Source organism: Odontesthes bonariensis, chromosome 7, assembly GCF_027942865.1.
Source record: "Odontesthes bonariensis isolate fOdoBon6 chromosome 7, fOdoBon6.hap1, whole genome shotgun sequence".
Lineage (NCBI taxonomy): Eukaryota > Metazoa > Chordata > Actinopteri > Atheriniformes > Atherinopsidae > Odontesthes > Odontesthes bonariensis.
In genome coordinates, this window is record NC_134512.1 from 21977731 (window position 1) to 21997326 (window position 19596).

The window sequence follows — 19596 nt, forward strand, 5'->3', positions numbered from 1 at the left end:
AGTATTAACACTGATTTTAGCTGTTGGTCTGTTTGTGATGTGGCTGCCATTTTCGAAGAGAAAAAAAGATAAAAACCCGGGACTAAAACTACTAGAAAACTGTGAGACAAAATGGTGCTTACACCAGTCTGTATTACCCGTTTCACTTTAAATGTCACGCATCTTGTATCGTAGCATCTTAGACTGATTGGACAGTCATTTTCCCAATATTTAACTATTCCGATTTTAGCTTATAATCATAAGTCATTAGAGAAGACTGCAGACTCCAATAAGAGCATATGTAGTTATATTAAAAACCCACAGGTTTAATAAAAAGTCATCCAAAAGATGTCATGTTTTTTACTACTCACAATAGAAGTGATTCAGTCCGTGTGCAGTTTTACTTAAATGTCAAATTATTCAACTCTGTAACATTTCTATAATCACATTATTTTTGAGTTTACAAGATTGTTCTTCTTCATTTGCTTATTAAGAATAAAAAAAATAGACCTTAATTAAAAAGATGTTTCAAGTGAGAGACTCACTGCCACAAATACACCTGCTGACACACAAGTTTGAAAATGATCAGTGAAACTAAAGCTAATACCTCCATGATTTCCAATTCTTCTGCCTGTAAGAACGTGTTTATAAAAATGATCTGTGAACACTAGAAGGCTCTCAGTTTTGGACCTGCAGGTGGTATCTGTTTGCATGTATGCGTTGTGCCTCCACCTCAAATGCAACTCAAAAATCTGACCGTGAGTCTTGAAGTACAGAAAAACGATACAAGAAGATTGATATCCCACTCGAAATTAGTCTAATCACAGCTGCGTTAGTGATGAGGAGGTGTTGGACGAGTCATCAGAGCTGCAGTCGCCGTATTCCTAAAGGGCCATGCCGCAGTGCATCACATGAAAAACAGGCAGGTGCCTCTGATTTGGCTCAGGAGTCACCAGTGGGAGTCAGCAGTGCACTGGAAAAAATCTAAATCTTACCAAGTATATTTTTCTCATTGAGTATCTCATTACACTTAATATAAGACACAACTGCCTAACAAGTACCATTTCAGCCAGATATAGGGACTTGTTAGAATACATCTTCAATATCTTGTTAAGTGAAAAATTCTTGAAAACATCTTGTTTTGAGACATATTTCACATGAAACAAGCTTTTTTTTTTATTTGAAGAGGTTTTTAAGCTAATTTCAAGATCACTTTGAACTCAAAAGTCCTAAATATCACATTTTATTTAAAAAAATCCTGACAAGCCGATTTTCACTAGTTCCATTGGCAGATTTTTTTTGCTTATTTCAAGCGAAAACTTCTTGTATTTGTTGTTTTTTCACTTATTTTTGGAGGGGCATTTTTCCAGTGTGGGAGTCAGATTTCTCTAACAGCTCAGACAGTGTGAAGGACACTGTGAAATATCAACTTCAGTCGTCGATGTCCAAAGACACAAAACCTATCCTGCTTTTTGGCACAAAACTGCAAGTTGAAACTTAGCAAAGGAGTGTGAAAGAAACCCTGATTATGATGGGGGCCACGTTCTTTGGTCAGAAGAAAGATGGGGTCCTGCATCTTTGGGGTGAACCTAAACAGGACAGTCACACTGTATGCGTTGTCTTGACACCAAAACTTAGTTTGTAATGATATGGGGCTGTTTATGTGCAAAATATGTTGAGATGACATTTATAGATCGCCACATGAGGGGTTGTGGATATACCATAATCCTGGCTGAAAAGGTGACTCCAAGTTTCCAGAAGCTTGGCACACGACAAATATTTCAGTTACACCAGCATTTGAAGACAACTTGTGATCAACAGCTGAATAAATATAAGAAAGTGCCAATAAACGATTTCTGACACTCTCACATGGTTAATGTTGACTTTCAATCAGTTGGCATCTGATGTCCATACGCCGAAGACGGATATACTGGGCCCCTGGCGCGTAACAGCAGTACAACTCAACCATGTCATGGAGACGAACAACAACAGATGCTAACAAGAGTCCTTTAAAACAGATTTGGACAGCTTTTTTCTCTTCCCATGGTCACACTGCACATGAAAGAATGATACGCAGTGTTGACCTACAATATATTAGACCAGTCTCACAAATGCTAAACTGATCCTCTTGTCTCCACACTTTACACATTGTGATGCTGCTTTTAGTCCTTGTCAGTGTGTGGGAGTGAGCATACATGCTGTTGTGGGTTTAGACTTTGTAAGTCGATCCTTGGCAACCACAAATTTTATATTTAACATGGGCGGGCAGAGGCACAAAGGTCAGCACAGTTTCAAACACAGTGCTGCCAGCATAGATTAATTGTGGGAAATAAAAAAAAAACTGATGCCCTTTACTATCACTTTCAAGAAAAGTGTCCTTACAGACAACAGATAGAATTAAAATGCAAAACTCTGAGAACATGTTGAAATGCTAAGACTTTAGAGCAGATGAACATGCTGATGGTGGATCAGCGGAAAAGTGACAAATGAGCAGGCCAGTGGCGGTTGATGTCCAGGATGACAAATCATTTGGGGAAGAGAAAATCTGGAACTCAGGGAAGAAAACACAGAAAGCACGGTTAGAGTCATGAAGCAATGAAACAGGGTTATTCTCGTTCCTCTACTTAGTGCCACCGCGTCTCGTCTCCTCTCGGTCCACCTGCCTGTGACTCAGAAATGGACCTCAGCACAACACCACTGAGGACGTCTCAAGTCCCAAAGGGCATCTGGAGCAGAGAGGAGGAACGAGAGAGGAGGCTTGCTGGAGTAGCTATAAAAAAGTGTCTGACACACGGGGCAGGCTGAGAGATGTGAGAAGGAGTGTTTGTAACTCGACCCAGAATATGAACTGTTGTTTTATGCGTCATCACAAACTTTCCTTCTTGTACTTTTGATGACAGGCGACTATGATTATGGTTTTGTTTTAACTGCTTGAGTTCAGACTCCTGTGGTGGCCATGCTATGCCTATATGTAAGCATACATCAGGTGTTGCTGGATAATATGTTGTGCAAGATTATATCATTATTTACTGGTGCAGCTAAGTTTGTGAGTTAACTCAAGCGTTTTGCTTCTCAAAATACAAAGGGAGAGATAATAGTGCCAAGCGATTGTGAGGTCTGACTTTTTCCTGGACAACGACTTTGTGATGCAAATGTATTACTCTTTTGAACGCATATTGTTTTGAGAATCAAAACGCTTTATTTTTGTGGCCCCAGCCAACTAGCCGGACTAACTTCGTCAACACCAAAACGAGGCAGGAACTCGGCTCACAGGACACAGCAGGGGGTTAATCAAATTTAATAAATCATATTGCTAATATGGGATGTCATACAGCTTCATGTCAAAAGAGGCGAACTATCCCTTTAAGTGGACGACAGCCAAGATTGAGCTGGATAAAAAAATGTGAGAAAATAAGCTACTATTCAGACAACAAAAGATACCAAATAGAGATAAAATTGTGATTAGGTTTAAATCATAATAGATCATAACTATATTTCTTCAAAGTTTTGTAAATGGATGTATTTAGGAGCTTTTATTCATGTCTTGTTTTTAGTTTGAGTTTCCTTGGATCACCTGTAGGTGGACGTCAGCCTATCCCAGGAAGCTCCAGCAGCACCACCGAACCCTGAAACAAAACTAGGATGATGAAGACTTTCCTAAACCGAGCTGCACAGACGAAGCCGTCACTGTGTGCAGAAATCAACATGATCAAGAAAGAGACACCGACAGCTCAGACTAAATCAGAAACAATGTGACGTGTAAACTTCAGAGGCTGGAAAGTAAAAATCAGATGAAGTACACTCAAACTATCCCACTGCTCAGTGAAATCTTTTACTCTGACTGAAAAGCACATTGTATAAGTTGATTACTTTTTTTCTCTAAAACTGAAGTGACTTTAGCTGTAAATTAGATGCAAAATAACTTCAATCATTTAACTTGAACTGAAAATACTCCAGTAAAGAAGTGACCCGCAGATGGTTCACCTGGTTCCTTAATGATGGGGTCGCCACTAGAGGAGGTCACCGAGTCACGTTGCTGTGATGTTACTTATTCTACAGACGGCACTGACAAAGGTCAACATAAGAGAGAAGTGCTGTCCAACAGCTGAAGGATTTCCACTTGTACCTGAACAGCATAAACCACAACATAAAACTAAGCCTGGACTTCAGTACAACTTCTATCAACTTTCTTGACCTGAAAATCTATGTGGACACAGACGGGACCCTTCACACCACCATTTACAGGAAGCCCACCGACAGGAACACCATTCTCAGAGCGGACAGTTTCCACCCAACCAGTTTAATTTCGAACATTCCTTACGGCCAATTCCAGAGACTTCGACGCATATGCGACTCAGACACTGACTTTGAGACCCAGTCAACTGAAATGTATGAGCGCTTCAAACAAAGGGGCTACAAGGACAGAACTCTAAATTGTGCATTGTCAAAAACAAGATCAACTGAACGAACAAACCTTTTCAAATCCAAACCCAGAAGACCTGTGAGTAACAGAATTTTTTGCACTCTACAATACACCAACCAAACCAATAAAATCAAACAAATCATTAAAAATAACTGGGACATCTTATTGAGCGACACTACTCTGGCCCCTGTCTTCTCTGAACCCCCTCAATTTGCTGTGAAAAAGGCCCCCACTCTCAAGGATAAGCTGGTCAAAAACTACATCCCTGCTTCCAAACCCAAAACTTTCCTTGTGAAACCTACAGGCACCTTTCAGTGCGGAGGCTGTAGACACTGTCCTCACATTAACAAGTCCACTACGTTCATGAATGCTACAGGTACAAGATCCTTCCAGTGCAAACATTTTGCTAATTGTAACTCCACTCATGTTATCTATCGTCTGGACTGCAAGTGTGGTTGTTTTTACATTGGCCTCACAAAAAGGAGATTAAAGGACAGGTTTGGGGAACATAAGTATGCGATAAAAACAAAGAACTTAAACTACCCCATTGCCAAACATTTTCAGTCCTCCATACACTGCAACCCCTCTCACCTTACAGTAATGGTCATTGAGGTGATCCAAAAAAACATCAGGGGGGGTGATAGACTAAGGACATTGGCCCAGAGAGAATCCTTCTGGATTGACACTTTACAGGCGGTGACATTTCCTGGACTCAACGAGGAACTGGATTTTTCTGTTTTTCTATGACACACACACACACTACTGTATACTATAATGTAATCTTATTTTGCTCCTTGTTGGTCCTATGTGATGTGATGAGTCAAGATCCGTAGGAATTCCCATGAGTTGTCTGACTATGCATATGTCCCAAGCTCTACTGTGTTAATGTTGATTGGTGGCGCTTTGTACATTTCTACTGTCTCAACTACACATCGTCTTAAATGGATAGTGAGTGTAGTTCTCTAGTTGTACTTCATTGTGTCATTTTGTGTTATTGTATGTCAAATGGTGTAGTTTCTGTCATGTGATTTACATGTCTCTGTGACTTTAAAAAAAACACACCTGTATGCCTTACTTTTAATTAGCCCTGAAGAAGGTCGCACGCGACCGAAACGCGTCGGCTTGTTTGGATGTCCATGATTTAATAAAGGACTTTTAAGGACTTCAGAGTGCCTCGGACCCCTTCTCTTTTTACCATAAGAGAGAAGTGCGTCTGGATGTTGATCAGCTGCAGTCTCGCTTCGTATCTTAATGTCGGAGCCGAACTTGTGAATGATGTCATTCAGAGAAAGCTGTATTTAACGAACTCATTCATATGTTGAAAAACACCTCTGGGGATGAATGGACTTTTCATTGAAAGAAACATGTTATTGAGACTCCTCTTTTTCAGATTTAGAGGAATGTTTACCATAGAAGGAAATATGAACAACAATTAAAGTAGTTCAGATAATCCTGATTTATAAAAGAGATAATCTTTTAATAAATAACTGTGACACTGTTAATTGGCTGTAACATTTAGTTTATCTTTAACTTGCTGAACTCTGGTCAAACAGTTTGTGCTCCTGGATTTTTTTCCAAAATGTTTGGGTAAAGAGAAAATTAATTCTTATTTAGGCTGGAGACTCTTATGCTTCTAGCGTTTGTATCATAATGCTTTATTTACTCACTTTACTGTATTAAAGATATCGCTGTGGAATGTAGAGAGTGAGATCTCTTCCTGTTACATTAGGTGTCTCCTCATTTGACGGCAGCCTGGTACCACAAATACTAAGAGCAAACAGGAAACTTTACAGTGGACATCCACCCATAAAGGTAGAATACTGGAGCCTAACCCAGCTGCCACTGGATGAGAGGTGGGGTACACCCTGGGCAGGTCACCCATTAGACTGCTTCATGTTTGTTTAACAAACACTACTACAGATTATTTGTCCTGATCTGATTTTCCTTTTTTAAATATCTGAAATTTGACAACAAAGGCAGGTTAATTTGCACAAAGCTGTTGTCTTTTCTTTTAAGAGCCAGTGGTTTTGTTTCTAGAGTCTGTGAATGGTAGCCGGTGCCACAGTAATTCCTCAATAACACAGCCAGAAGGAACCAGACACCACTTGTTCAAACACTGATTAAGCGATGGCTCGGGAGGCTGTAGAAAGAATTGTCATTCCCATCATTGTCGTTCACATTTCTCCACACCTCTTTCTGGTTGTTTATCTAAGAATACCCCAGCATGCTAAGCCTAAAAACAATGGAAAGAACATGGAGCTGTTTTTGTTCTGTCTACACATCTGACTATCTGTAGCTGGACGCTACCACACCTTTTCAGAGGTGCCACGCGCTGTTACAAAGCACAGGCTGGGCTCAGCAGTATTACTGTGGCCATCAAATAAACCACTGCCAAGAGGTTTGTTAACCTTACTCTGTAAATGAGCAATTGCTTCTGATTGTGACATTTTCCTCTGAAGGTTTTAAAATAGATCAGCCACATCAGACGGTTAATCAATTAAGTGCCTCTATATATTTCAGCATTTAATCTCATGGTCACTGCAATGCTCGAATCGTAAACTGCACTGTCTGAACAGGGAAAAACATAAGCAGGTGTGCAGAGGGCGAGGCAGAGCCTGTAGGGGACATAAAACCACCTGATGTCCTCATTATAGAGAGATTAGACTGATAAAAAGACTGGGACTGGAAACAAGTGTTATGTGTTGACAGTTTTGTTATTGGTCGAAAGAGAGAAAGCAAGAAAAAAAAAGTTAATTGGGGGGGGGGATACTTTTGACTTACTTATATATAAATATCAGACTACATGCAGCCTACATGGGGACAGGATCTGAACTTGTAAATCCAGCACGATGAGTAAAGTCCAGCTGAGTCATGGTGATTAAAACCTTGTGTTGTAGCTTTTGTGTGACACCAGTCATCAGATTTTGTAACCTGATCAGGATTTTTAGTTCTCACTAATGTTTATATAGACTCGTCAGATTCTGGAAAACAAAAAGTAACATGATATGCTGGTGACTGACTGAAAAGGTCACTTTTTTGTGTGTGCGTGGACATTTAAAAAGGGGCTCCATGGAAGCAAAGTGTTAACTTCTCATATTAGTAATTTGTAATGCATGAAAAAAATTTTTTATATATATATATATGAGGTCCATAACATCAGAGTGGCATAGAGTGGAGGTCGGGATCATCACAGGCTGCACCATCTCTGTGATCCTTTTTGCTTTGGCAATGAATATGCTTGTGAAGTCCGCCGAAATTCAGTGTCGGGGCCCGAAGACCAAAACGGGAGTGCGTCAACCACCAATCAGAGCGTTTATGGACGACCTGACTATTACCACCGAGTCAGTACCCGGCAGTAGGTGGATCTTGCAAGGGCTGGAGGAGCTGTCCGGATGGGCAAGGATGAGGTTCAAGCCTGAAAAATCAAGGTCACTGGTGTTGAAGAGGGGCAAAGTCGTGGACAGGTTCCGCTTCAGCATCGGCGGGGCATCAATCCCAACTGTCTCAGAGAAGCCAGTGAAGAGCCTTGGCAAGGTGTTTAACAGCAGCCTGAAGGATTCAGTATCCATTCAGGAAGCCTGTCAGGAGCTGGAGAGCTGGTTGAGAGCAGTCGACCGGTCTGGGCTTCCCGGTAAGTTCAAGGCTTGGATCTACCAACACGGCATCCTGCCTAGGGTACTTTGGCCTCTGCTCATCTACGAGGTTCCCATCTCAATCGTGGAGGGCTTAGAGAGGAAAGTCAGCAGCTTCCTCAGGAGGTGGCTGGGTCTGCCTAGGAGCCTTAGCAGCATTGCTCTCTATGGACGCAACACCAAGCTCCAACTGCCCCTGAGATCACTTGAAGAGGAATTTAAGGTGACAAGGGCCAGAGAGGTAATGATGTACAGGGACTCCAGCGACCCCAAGGTGGCCCAGGCAGGGGTCAAGGTGAAAACCGGGAGGAAGTGGAGAGCCGAGGAAGCTGTATCACAGGCAGAGTCTCGGATACGACACAGAGACCTGGTTGGAACTGTAACCCGTGGTAGAGCTGGCCTGGGGACCTTTACAACACCAAAGTAAGCGAAGGCCAAGGGGAAGGAGAGACGCAGACTGGTGCAGGAGGAGGTGAGGGCAGAGGTGGAGGAGCGGAGGACTAGCAGAGCTGTCGGCCTGAGGCAGCAAGGTACCTGGACAAGGTGGGAGCAGGCCATTGACCGAAAAGTCACATGGACAGAGCTGTGGCGGGCGGAGCCTCAGCGCATAAAATTCCTTGTCCAGGCAGTGTACGATATCCTGCCCAGTCCATCAAACCTCTCCATCTGGGGCAAGACGGAGTCTCCCAACTGCCCGCAGTGCCCAGGCAGGGGCACGTTAGAGCATATCATGAGCTGCTGTCCAGTAGCTCTTGGGCAGGGGAGATACACCTGGCGCCACAACCAAGTCCTGAAACCCATCGCGGAAGCCATCAGCATGGGAATCAGCAGCAGTAGACGGTCCCGCTCCATCACCCAGACGATCGCCTTTGTGAAGGCTGGCGAGCGCCTGGGAAAAACCGCAAGAGCCAGGAATCCACCAGGACTACTGGCGACTGCGAAAGACTGGCAGCTGTCTGTTGACCTGGAAAAACAGCTGAAGTTCCCCCAGCACATAGTCACAACCACCCTAAGGCCAGACATCCTCCTGGTCTCAGAGGAGACGAAGAACATCCTCCTGATGGAGCTCACAGTGCCATGGGAGGACCGACTGGACGAGGCCCATGAAAGAAAGAGGACCAAGTACGAACCGCTGGTCATTGACTGCCGTAAGCAGGGCTGGAAGGCGAAGTGTATGCCCATCGAGGTAGGCTGCAGAGGGTTTGCGGGCCAATCACTCTACAAAGCCTTGAGTTCGCTGGGCATCACAGGGATGGAGAGGAAAAGAGCCATCAAAACATCACGGAGGAAGCAGAGAAAGCCTCCAGATGGCTCTGGATCAGGAGAAGAGATCCATGGGGAGTAGCGAATGCCACCTGAACACAAGCCGGGTCTGATCAACCTTGGCTGGGTCGCCTGGGTGAGGGTGTCTGATGTTGAAAGACCCGAAACACCCGAGGATCCCAGGTCACATCACTGATGATGTGTTCAGGAGCATCCTAGAGATGTATTCTAACAATGAGGCAGGTATGATTTATGCGAAGGCAGCACAACTGAAACGTCAAGTTATACATTGAGAGTTACTCTAAAGTTCACGGAATGAAAGCTTACAACAATTAAACTGAGTGTAGCTTTAATGACACTGATTTCTACGGACATGTATTTGTACATTGTACAGAATTGCTCGATATTGTGAAAAAAAAAAACGGGGAAAGTATGCAGCAGTCTGACGCTGCTCACACAAGATATCGTAAGAAAGCACGTCGGGGTCCACGTGCCATTGCTTTATTGTTTGCTTTACGTAGGATGACGACGTGCTTAGTGGTCATTCCACGCACATCCACACAAAGGTGCTTCCAGGCCATAGAGAGTTACTTAACTGCAGCATAACCTTCAGCTTTCCCACACACATGTCCAAAACATCCCGTTAAAAATAGTTGACCTACATTTTTGACGTCGATGTGAGGTCGAAAAGCCACGCTTTGCTGTTGCACGTTAATACGTGTTACAGAAGTTTTAGTTGGAGTTAATTTGCTAAAATGACGGTTAAAAACAATCGTCTGCGATTGGTGAGACATTGGAACGGCGGGACCTCTGGTTTCAGATTTCAATTGTTATTGGACACCAGCTCTGCCCATCATCTGAAGGGGCGGTAATTAAAAGTCCACATGACTGCTGCTTTTTTCGTGTAAAGTGTAGTTCCTCTCCAATTATTTAGGTGCAACAGGTGCATCACCGCTCCTCAAGGTAAGAGCCATGTAAGTTTGTGTGTCTAAGCGGAACCTGCCATTAAAGTCTGTGTAGGAATGAGTGTAGTGAGCACAGTTGAGTGCGCAGTATGCAGCAACAATGGGGTCAGACAAATAATACACCAAGATAAAATGTACCTTCCGTGTTTATTTCTGCTGTTTATGTAACAGCTATAAAGGCCCTGTCGAAGTAAGTAAATAGCATATTTTCACTGTCTGAATGAAATCTCAAAGTCATCATAGATAAGTGCCGTTTCTGCTATGTTTTGCTTTATAGAAATGTAAAAACGCAGCCATGCACGTAAATGTTAGACATTTATATTTATACATATTCTGACATTTTTTTTTTGTGTAAAGCCAGCTACTTTGTAAGCCTCCTTATTACAATAACTGTGGTTATCAAAGCCACAATCACACCCATGACCTCATTACTATCATTAGAGCTTGGCAGCAGGCTAATTATTTGGACTGATGAAATACTCTTTAAATAAGTGATCAGAATGGGTTATTTACTGTACCCATTCCACCACCTCTGATTAAAAAGAAAAGAACAATCTGAATGTGAAGCAACAAAACAGGAAGAGCAGATTGTTGTCAGCAGTGGTGAGATTGAGCCTTAAGCCCTATTCAGACGGGACTAGTTTAATGGGGGGACCTGGGGTAAAGTATTAATAACCGACATCGAGTCTGGAAGAGCTCACAGAGAGAGCCAGGATCGAGCGCAGGCAATACTTCTTTGTTTCATGAAGGAAGGAGAGCAGAACGCCACAGACAAAAGCCGCTTTCGGACTGTAGGAACCTTTAGCAGTTCTAATAACCTTTTAATCCGCGGGGCCGTTTTCTCCCGTGTTCGGACTAGAGTATGGCAACCCGACCGAAGCCCGATGGGCCCGGTCGGAACCCGACGGGCCGGGCCGGACTCGGACAAAAAATTAGAATGTCTTGTCGGACTCGGGTCGGGCTCGAAAGCAAGCAGACATCGTGAAAATTATAAACAGCCAGAGGACAGGTTTCAGTTCATTGCAAACGTCAGTTTTTGTGATAAACATAAATAATTGAATATGCATAAATGAAAATGTTGGTAGGCTATTCGTGCCTCATGCTATGCCGTGCAGCATGCATCTGTGTGCATCTGTGGTCTGTGCATGCTCGGTGCGCACGCACGCACATCGAACATTCGAACAACTTTACATTAAACACGTGCGATCAGTGCAGCCGAGCTCAGTTGGCTGGAAGCGCTATGGAGGACATTAAAAGAAAAATAGCTTCTGGAGAACTGAAAGTCGTGGAAAATGAGAATGTTTCTACTGTTTTATTAGTCAACTTTTTTTTTCTCTCTGTATTGAGTTTAATGGGTGTTTATTCTGGTCGAAGAGTGCTTGTGCATTTGTTATGGTGCACCGCCATTAATGTGTAGCCTATGTTTTATAATGGATTATGGTGGATTATGGTGGATAATGGTGTGCTGTCACCAATGTGTATTTACTGATTAGGGTGCGCCGTCTTGCGTTGGTCACTGGTCTCGGGCTTCCGGCGGGCTCGGACACAAATATTTTAATTAATCTCGGGCTCGGGTCGGATTTGAGAACTTTTCTGTCGGTTGAGGGCCGGGCTCGGACAGAAAAATCAAGCCCGAGCCAGGCTCTAGTTCGGACATACAGGAACTCGGGGCTATCTCCCTCAGTTCCTATAACCATTTCAGCTCCTTCTCCGAGGTCGGGTCTTTTCAGGTTTCTATAGGAACACATCTGACTTAGGTGTGTGGTGGTTGGTAGCTCCGCCCCTTGTCATGCTATCACGGCTGAAATGTTTACTCATACGAGACGGACACAACCGGCGGGTGTTTAATAAGTTAAACTTACACTGGTCTCATTTGTCTGCGGCGCTCTGCTCTCCTTTCTTCCTTCATGAAATGAAAAAGTATCGTCTCCTGACTCTCTCTGTGTGCTCTTCCAGCCTCGATGTTAGACGCCTGATATGATCGTCCATGATTAATATCACCATCATGCAGACCATGAACACGGTGGCCTCCCCGCTCTCCATGTTAGTTTCTTTGTGGTGTTTTTTCTTCTCTCCTTACTTTTACGGGTTTTGTTTTGTTTTGTTGTTGAATGTGCCGCTAAACGGCTAACGTAACACGTCACTGATGCAGACGGCTGCGCATCAGTCCCGACCTGGTCCCGACTCATGTGCGAATGCAGACTGAAACAGCTCCGCTGGGGAAGGATAGTTATCAGAATGAAATTCCAGTAGGACAGTTCTGATAACTGCGTTCTTAGAACGGCTCTGTCCGAAAGCGGCTAAAGGAGACAAAGTGTAAGTTTAACTTATTAAACACGCGCAGGTTGTGTCCGTCTCGTATGAGTAAACATTTCAGGTGTGGCAACATGACAAGGGGTGTAGCTACCAAACACCTACGTCAGATGTGTTCCTATAGAACCCAGAAAAGACCCCGCCTCGGAGAAGGAGCTAAAATGGTTATAGGAACTGAGGGCCGTGGTCCCGAGTTCCTGTATGTCCGAATGTGGGAAAAAACGGCCCCATTTCTGAAAAGGTTATAGGAACTGCCAAAGGTTCCTACAGTGGGAATGCGCCTATAGTTCCCGGACTCTGCTGTGAAAAGCGAACCCTCTCTCAGGCTACGCCCTGCACAGACTACCGCATGACTCTTGACGTGGATTTTCTCTATTATGTTCCATTTTTGGTTCATTTTGGTCAAGTCTCTTTAAAATGGTCTAGTGTTTAATTTAAGTTGTTATGGATGATTGGTGTTCTAATGTTCTTTCCTTCATGGTAACTATTTAACCCTCTAAAGTTTACTTATCTTTTGTCCGTCTAATTTTGGTTGCTTTGTATTCCTTTTTTCAATATATGGAAATTTATAACTTTAAGAAAATATCTAGACCACTTGGGGCCCCTGGAACAATGCCCTTTAGGACCTTTAAGTGAACAATTAAAACAAACGTGCACACAAATTTCTAATACTGATATCGATTAAAATAAGTGTATCGGTTCATATGTTATTTAAAGCGTTCTTGTTGTCGTAAGAAAGCACGTCTGGCTTTGTATTAGAAACACTACGTGCCAATGCTTTATTGTTTACTGCCTCGGTTTACTTTACGTAGGATGGCGACGTGCTTAGTGGTCATTCCACGCACATCCACACAAAGGTGCTTCCAGGCCATAGAGAGTTACTTAACTGCAGCATAACCTTCAGCTTTCCCACACACATGTCCAAAACATCCCGTTAAAAATAGTTGACCTACATTTTTGACGTCGATGTGAGGTCGAAAAGCCACGCTTTGCTGTTGCACGTTAAGACGTGTTACAGAAGTTTAAGTTGGAGTTAATTTGCTGAAGTGACGGTTAAAAACAATCGTCTGCGATTGGTTAGAAATTGGAAGGGCGGGACCTTTGGTTTCAGATTTCAATTGCTATTGGACACCAGCTCTGCCCATCATCTGAGGGGGCGGTAATTAAAAGTCTACATGACTGCTGCTTTTTCGGGAGTGGTGTAGTTCCTCTCCATTTATTCAGGTGTAACAGGAGGAAAGACAAATCGTCTTGTATCCCCCCACCTTGAATTCACGGAAAAACGGACGGTTGACATCACCGCTCCTCAAGGTAAGAGCCATGTAAGTTTGTGTGTCTAAGCGGAACCTGCCATTAAAGTCTGTGTAGGAATGAGTGTAGTGAGCACAGTTGAGTGCGCAGTATGCAGCAACAATGGGGTCAGACAAATAATACACTAAGATAAAATGTACCTTCCGTGTTTATTTCTGCTGTTTATGTAACAGCTATAAAGGCCCTGTCGAAGTAAGTAAATAGCATATTTTCACTGTCTGAAATCTCAAAGTCATCATAGACAAGTGCCCTGTTTCTGCTATGTTTTGCTTTATAGAAATGTAAAAACGCAGCCATCCACGTAAATGTTAGACATTTAAATATTTATACATATTCTGACATTTTTTTTGTGTAAAGCCAGCTACTTTGTAAGCCTCCTTATTACAATAACTGTGGTTATCAAAGCCACAATCACACCCATGACCTCATTACTATCATTAGAGCTTGGCAGCAGGCTAATTATTTGGACTGATGAAATACTCTTTAAATAAGTGATCAGAATGGGTTATTTACTGTACCCATTCCACCACCTCTGATTAAAAAGAAAAAAACAATCTGAATGTGAAGCAACAAAACAGGAAGAGCAGATTGTTGTCAGCAGTGGTGAGATTGAGCCTTAGACTGCACAAGTGGAGTTCTTGCTAAACAAAAATGACTTTTTTGAAGGATCGGAGTCAAAATGACTTTGGTGCGCCATCTGAGGCAGTGCCACCCTGCAGGCATCGCTATCTCTCAGTATCACACCAGCAGCCGGGCCTCGGCCAAGCAGCACTACAAAATGCTCGTCCTTGGAGGAGGAAGTGGGGGCATTGCAATGAGTGCACGTCTGAAGAGAATGGTTGGAGCGGAGAATGTGGCTGTTGTGGAGCCATCTGAGGCAAGAATCCATGTGTTTATTATTAGCACATGTCTACCCTGCCTCTTTTACAGTATTTGTGAAACACAGTACACTAGTTGACGTCAAAAAGTTACGAATCTGTACATTTTCATACAAATTTCAGTCCTTCAGACATATGGCAGTGTTTTTGTTATGCAAAGCTTCTGTCTCAACAGCTCCACTATTCTTTTTCAGATGCACTACTATCAGCCAATATGGACTTTGGTTGGTGCTGGTGCAAAAACTGTAGCCTCATCAGGTCGCCCCACTTCAAGTATTATGCCATCTGGAGTGAAGTGGGTGAAATCAAAGGTTGAGGAAATAAATCCAGAGACAAACAGTGTCCGAACAGATGATGGGTCTGAGGTATGTTCAATTTAGGAGGCTGAACTCGTTTGGCATTGAGTTGCTGTGTTCAGATTAAGATAAATATGCACAAGTAGTGAAAAGAATGCTTTTCATCAAATGTAGTCCTATGTCAACGTTTTTTCTACAGATCTCTTATGAATATTTGATTGTGTCTCTTGGTTTACAACTTCATTATGAGAAGGTGAGATCCTGCTTTTTTTTTTTTTCACTCCTTCATTCAGCGTCTACCTGGTAAATGTTGCCATTGTATGTAGATACGCTTATTACGTGTAGATTAAAGGACTGCCAGAGGGGTTTGGTCATCCAAAGATTGGGTCAAACTACTCTGTTGAAACTGTGGAGAAAACGTGGAAGGCTCTGCAGGACTTCAAAGAGGGCAATGCAGTGTTCACTTTCCCAAATACCCCTGTGAAATGTGCTGGAGCTCCACAAAAGATCATGTACTTGGCCGATGCTTTCCTCAGAAAGGTACTTTACAATCTTTGGGAATCGATTGATCATACATTAAAAGAACTGAAAGTTTGTTTTGCCTGATTCAGTTTTCTGCTCCTATTAAAGACAGGAAAAAGGGAAAAGGCAAATGTGATATACAACACGTCACTGCCGGTGCTCTTTGGGATCAAGAAGTATGCCGACACGCTCTGGGATATTGTGAAGACTCGTGATCTACAGGTGAACCTTCGGCATAATCTGATTGAAGTGCGCGCAGACAAGCAAGAGGCTGTGTTTGAAAATCTTGACAAACCAGGCGAAACCAAAGTGTTTGAGGTAACTGTCCAACTAAACGGTAACGGTAACTTTAATTTTTCTGTCACGTACCAGAGTTCCCCTAATGATACAGCACTATGGACAACCTTTGGCAGAAAAAATATTCTGTTTCCTCCATCAGTATGAAATGCTCCATGTCACACCACCAATGGGGCCAAGTTTAGTGATTAAAGGCGGTCCACTGGCGGACGAGATCGGCTGGTTGGATGTCAACAAAGAGACCCTCCAACATAACAGATATCCAAATGTCTTTGGGATTGGAGATTGTACCAGCCTGCCCACAGCCAAAACTGGCGCAGCTGTAGGTAAGCGGATTTTGTGTCATCGTTTTTAACCCTGCTGGAACGTGCCAGGTCGCTACAAGCAGTTTGTGCTGTCGTCTTTTGTGATTTTAAGGCCATGACCCTTAAAAACTTCATTGCACAATCCGCTGTTTACACAGCACCATAAAGACACAAACCACACCCGTATGAAGTTAATGTGATGGAATTTCACCCAGTACCTGATGAGCTGCTGTTATCTTTATCTTTGAGTACGGTTGTGTCATTGCATGTCGAAAACACACGGTTGAGAAAGCTGGATCCTGTCTGGCAGGATGAATCAAACATCCGGGGGATGGTGTCACTTCCTTTCAGTTTATTCTTAACGAAATTCATTGTGATATTTTTTTTTTTGGCAGTTTAGTGCAGTAAAGTCAAGACTCCTTCTTTATCATCTCATCATCATTTAGTGTAAAAAAACGTACAGTACTGTTCCAGAAAAGACCTGTTAACCTTGTCCGCACTGTAACGTAGTTATGCAGTTTCAAATGGACTTTTTTCCCCATCAGCTGAAACTCAGTAACCTTTAATGACAAGTTAAAAACATGTTTTTGGGAAACACGTGAAACTCTATTAAAACCTTTCCCTGGAATCTTGGAACCTATCCCAGCAGTTATTGAGCGAGAGGCCGCACCATTAGCAGGTTGCCAGAGTTGCAGCAAAATGCCGCACAGATTGAAGGCTGCTAGTTTAGATATGATTGTGTTGACAAACATTACATATTAGCTTAGATCATGCTGATGAACATTTGGCAATAAATATATACATATACATCATTTTAAGTTAAAATCAGGTGATAATTATCACTCTTAAATTTAAGTGGAGCTCTGAGAAATGTCTTCTAATTGAAATATTCAGGTACCAAGTTGAAGTAAATCAGTGCATAGAGTTAATACAGCAAAGAGCTTGATAAGCTGTGTCATCATTGATTATTTTACAGCGGGCCTGCTTAAAGAAAGAAAAAGCTTTTTTGCTGCATTGCTATGTGCCTTGTTTTGAGCAGTAACTATCCTCAACAGCTCTGGCTTCTGATTGGTTGAAACGTTTCATAAAAACTGCCTGTGCCTGTGGAGGTTGGAGACAACACCACTCTTTGATGGTGCTGGCCTGCCCGCAGTTTTGAGATTGTCTTTATATTTCTTTTTCAAAATAACAATTGCCTTCCGATATCTCATGTTGACACTACGTCCTGTTTACATGGCCACTAAGCACCACCCTTTACCCTTTTTGTTGCCTCGCATCTGCTACTTGTAAAAGTAGCAGATGCTAAAAAAAAAAATAAAAAAAAAAAAATGTGTGCCATTGTTTCGACTTAAAAATGTAAACGAGAAAGAGATGCCATGGGGGTTCTACCCCAGCGAATAGAGTTCAAGGGTTAGGATTCATGCAATACGAGTAGTCTGAAAAAAAACTTGAATCTTGTCTTCTCTTTTCAGCCGCACAGTCTTCAGTCCTGAGCAGAACTATCAGCCAAATAATGAAAAATCAGAAGCCAGATAAAAAAGTAAGAGGCACACGAATATCAACCGTCATTCATTCCTTTGAGTTTGAAGAATTTGAAAATACACCTCAATCATCTTCTTGTTTATAGTACGATGGGTACACCTCTTGTCCGTTGGTCACAAGCTACAACACAGTCGTCCTGGCAGAGTTTGACTACAATGCCCAGCCACTGGAAACATTCCCCATCAACCAAGCCAAAGAAAGAAGATTGATGTACTACATGAAAGCTGACGTGATGCCTCACCTCTACTGGCATGGTCTTCTTAGGTACGTATTTCGTTACTTAACCTTTTTAGCGCTGATGGGGATCAGTCTTTCCGCAACTTAAAAAGTTCCCTCTTTTTCTCTTTCATTAGGGGCCTGTGGGGCGGACCGGGACCATACAGGAAGCTCTTTCATCTTGGGATGAAGTAGAAGCTGAGCTTCAGCTCGCGCGACTAAGGGCACATTTACTAGAATTACCGGGGCCTAAAAGGATGGACGTGCGTGGCTCGAACAGGAATCGGTAAATTTTTTATCTTGAATGTCGCAACGTGTTGGACTTAATATCAGTTTCGTCTAGAAATGCGTACAAAGAGTGCTGTTGATGATTCACTTTAGTGCAAGTTGCTTTAAGCAGCTTGTAGGCGAATCTTATGCTTCTTTTTTCGTTGAATGTCAAGATTTGTTGCAGCCAAGAACAATTTTCTGTTTCTGTTGTTTAAGCATTCTTTCTCAAGTGCTGATTTTGCACCTTTCTGCATGCTTGTGCGCATCAGATGAAGCCTGCCGGTTTTTTTGTTGTTGTTTTTTTTTCTCTTTTTTTCAAACCGAAATCTCGGAAGATGAATGAAGTTGACTCAGCTTCTCTCCGCTGTGTATAGACTACACGTCCAGGTGGCTCAAATTACTCCAGTAAATTGACACACAATCCTTTGACTGAACTCATAATAGCTGTGCATTGTATGTGCAAAATTGCAGTGTAAGCTTGCAAAGCGAAATCTTGCTTCACCCGTTTTTGGCCTAATTAAACAGTTGATTTCTCGCTGCAGAATATTTTATGTATGCATAACTCCACAGCTGTGATAAAGGAGCGTTGTCGACGGAAGTCACCAAGCACAGCATACGAATATACTCTTTTTGTCGCTAATTATGTATCAAACATTTATTAGTAGTGGGATTTTAAATGTCTCACTCTGTGAAGCTGTAAAAACTGAGGCGCTCAATCCATGAGCGCATTATTCATACAGGACCATGAACATGGAAACTACCACAAGTGCTTTTTCTTACATTAAAAATTTCATTGTCGAAGTAATGTTTTCCTACATTGTGATTATTAACTGTATCCCGAGGTAATTTTTAAACATCAGGGTACACAGTACTGAGTTCATTGTTGAATTTCAGAATTGAGTTATAACTCTTGAATCAATTAAATAACTAATTTCAAAAACTTTTTTTTTGGCTGTTCTTTTATTTGAAAGCAATGAAATTATATGCAGGATATTTTCAACATACAATACATTGTTCAGTGTTGTGTACAAATATTATTTGCTTTGCAGTTTTATTAGATTTGTTTTACTTGTAAATTGGCAAAGGTTTGTCCCTCTTATCATGATGCTGGGGGTTATTGAGGTTCACTTTTGCATGTTGTCACTGGTTAACACAACCGGTCTACCTGTTTTCAGTGTGATAATTGTATTTGTTGTTACCTCGAGGCATCAAGTCACAGTTCCTGGAGTCTGCTGTGAAGAGCGAACCCTCTCTCAGGTTACGCCCTGCCCAGGTCACCAGCCCATCACAGGGCCTAGATAGCAATTATTTCCCTGTTTTTCCTTTTTTGTAATGCTTAAGTTTCCATATCTGACCCACATATCTATGTCGTGACTCTTGACGT

At 42.4% G+C, this 19596-nt stretch overlaps 1 protein-coding gene and 1 pseudogene across 1 annotated transcript; both read left to right on the forward strand.

Moving 5' to 3' along the window:
- Positions 1–7543: 7543 nt before the first annotated feature.
- LOC142384876 (uncharacterized) lies at positions 7544–9447 on the forward strand (annotated as a pseudogene).
- A 4291-nt stretch (positions 9448–13738) lies between these two features.
- Positions 13739–19152, forward strand: sqor (sulfide quinone oxidoreductase). Its single transcript, XM_075470099.1, has 10 exons — positions 13739–13886; positions 14553–14763; positions 14959–15129; positions 15260–15313; positions 15406–15600; positions 15691–15900; positions 16022–16205; positions 17657–17724; positions 17812–17990; positions 18080–19152. The coding sequence occupies exons 2-10, from the start codon at positions 14566–14568 to the stop codon at positions 18135–18137; spliced, it is 1317 nt and encodes a 438-aa protein (XP_075326214.1). The 5' UTR covers positions 13739–13886; positions 14553–14565; the 3' UTR covers positions 18138–19152.
- Positions 19153–19596: the final 444 nt, after the last annotated feature.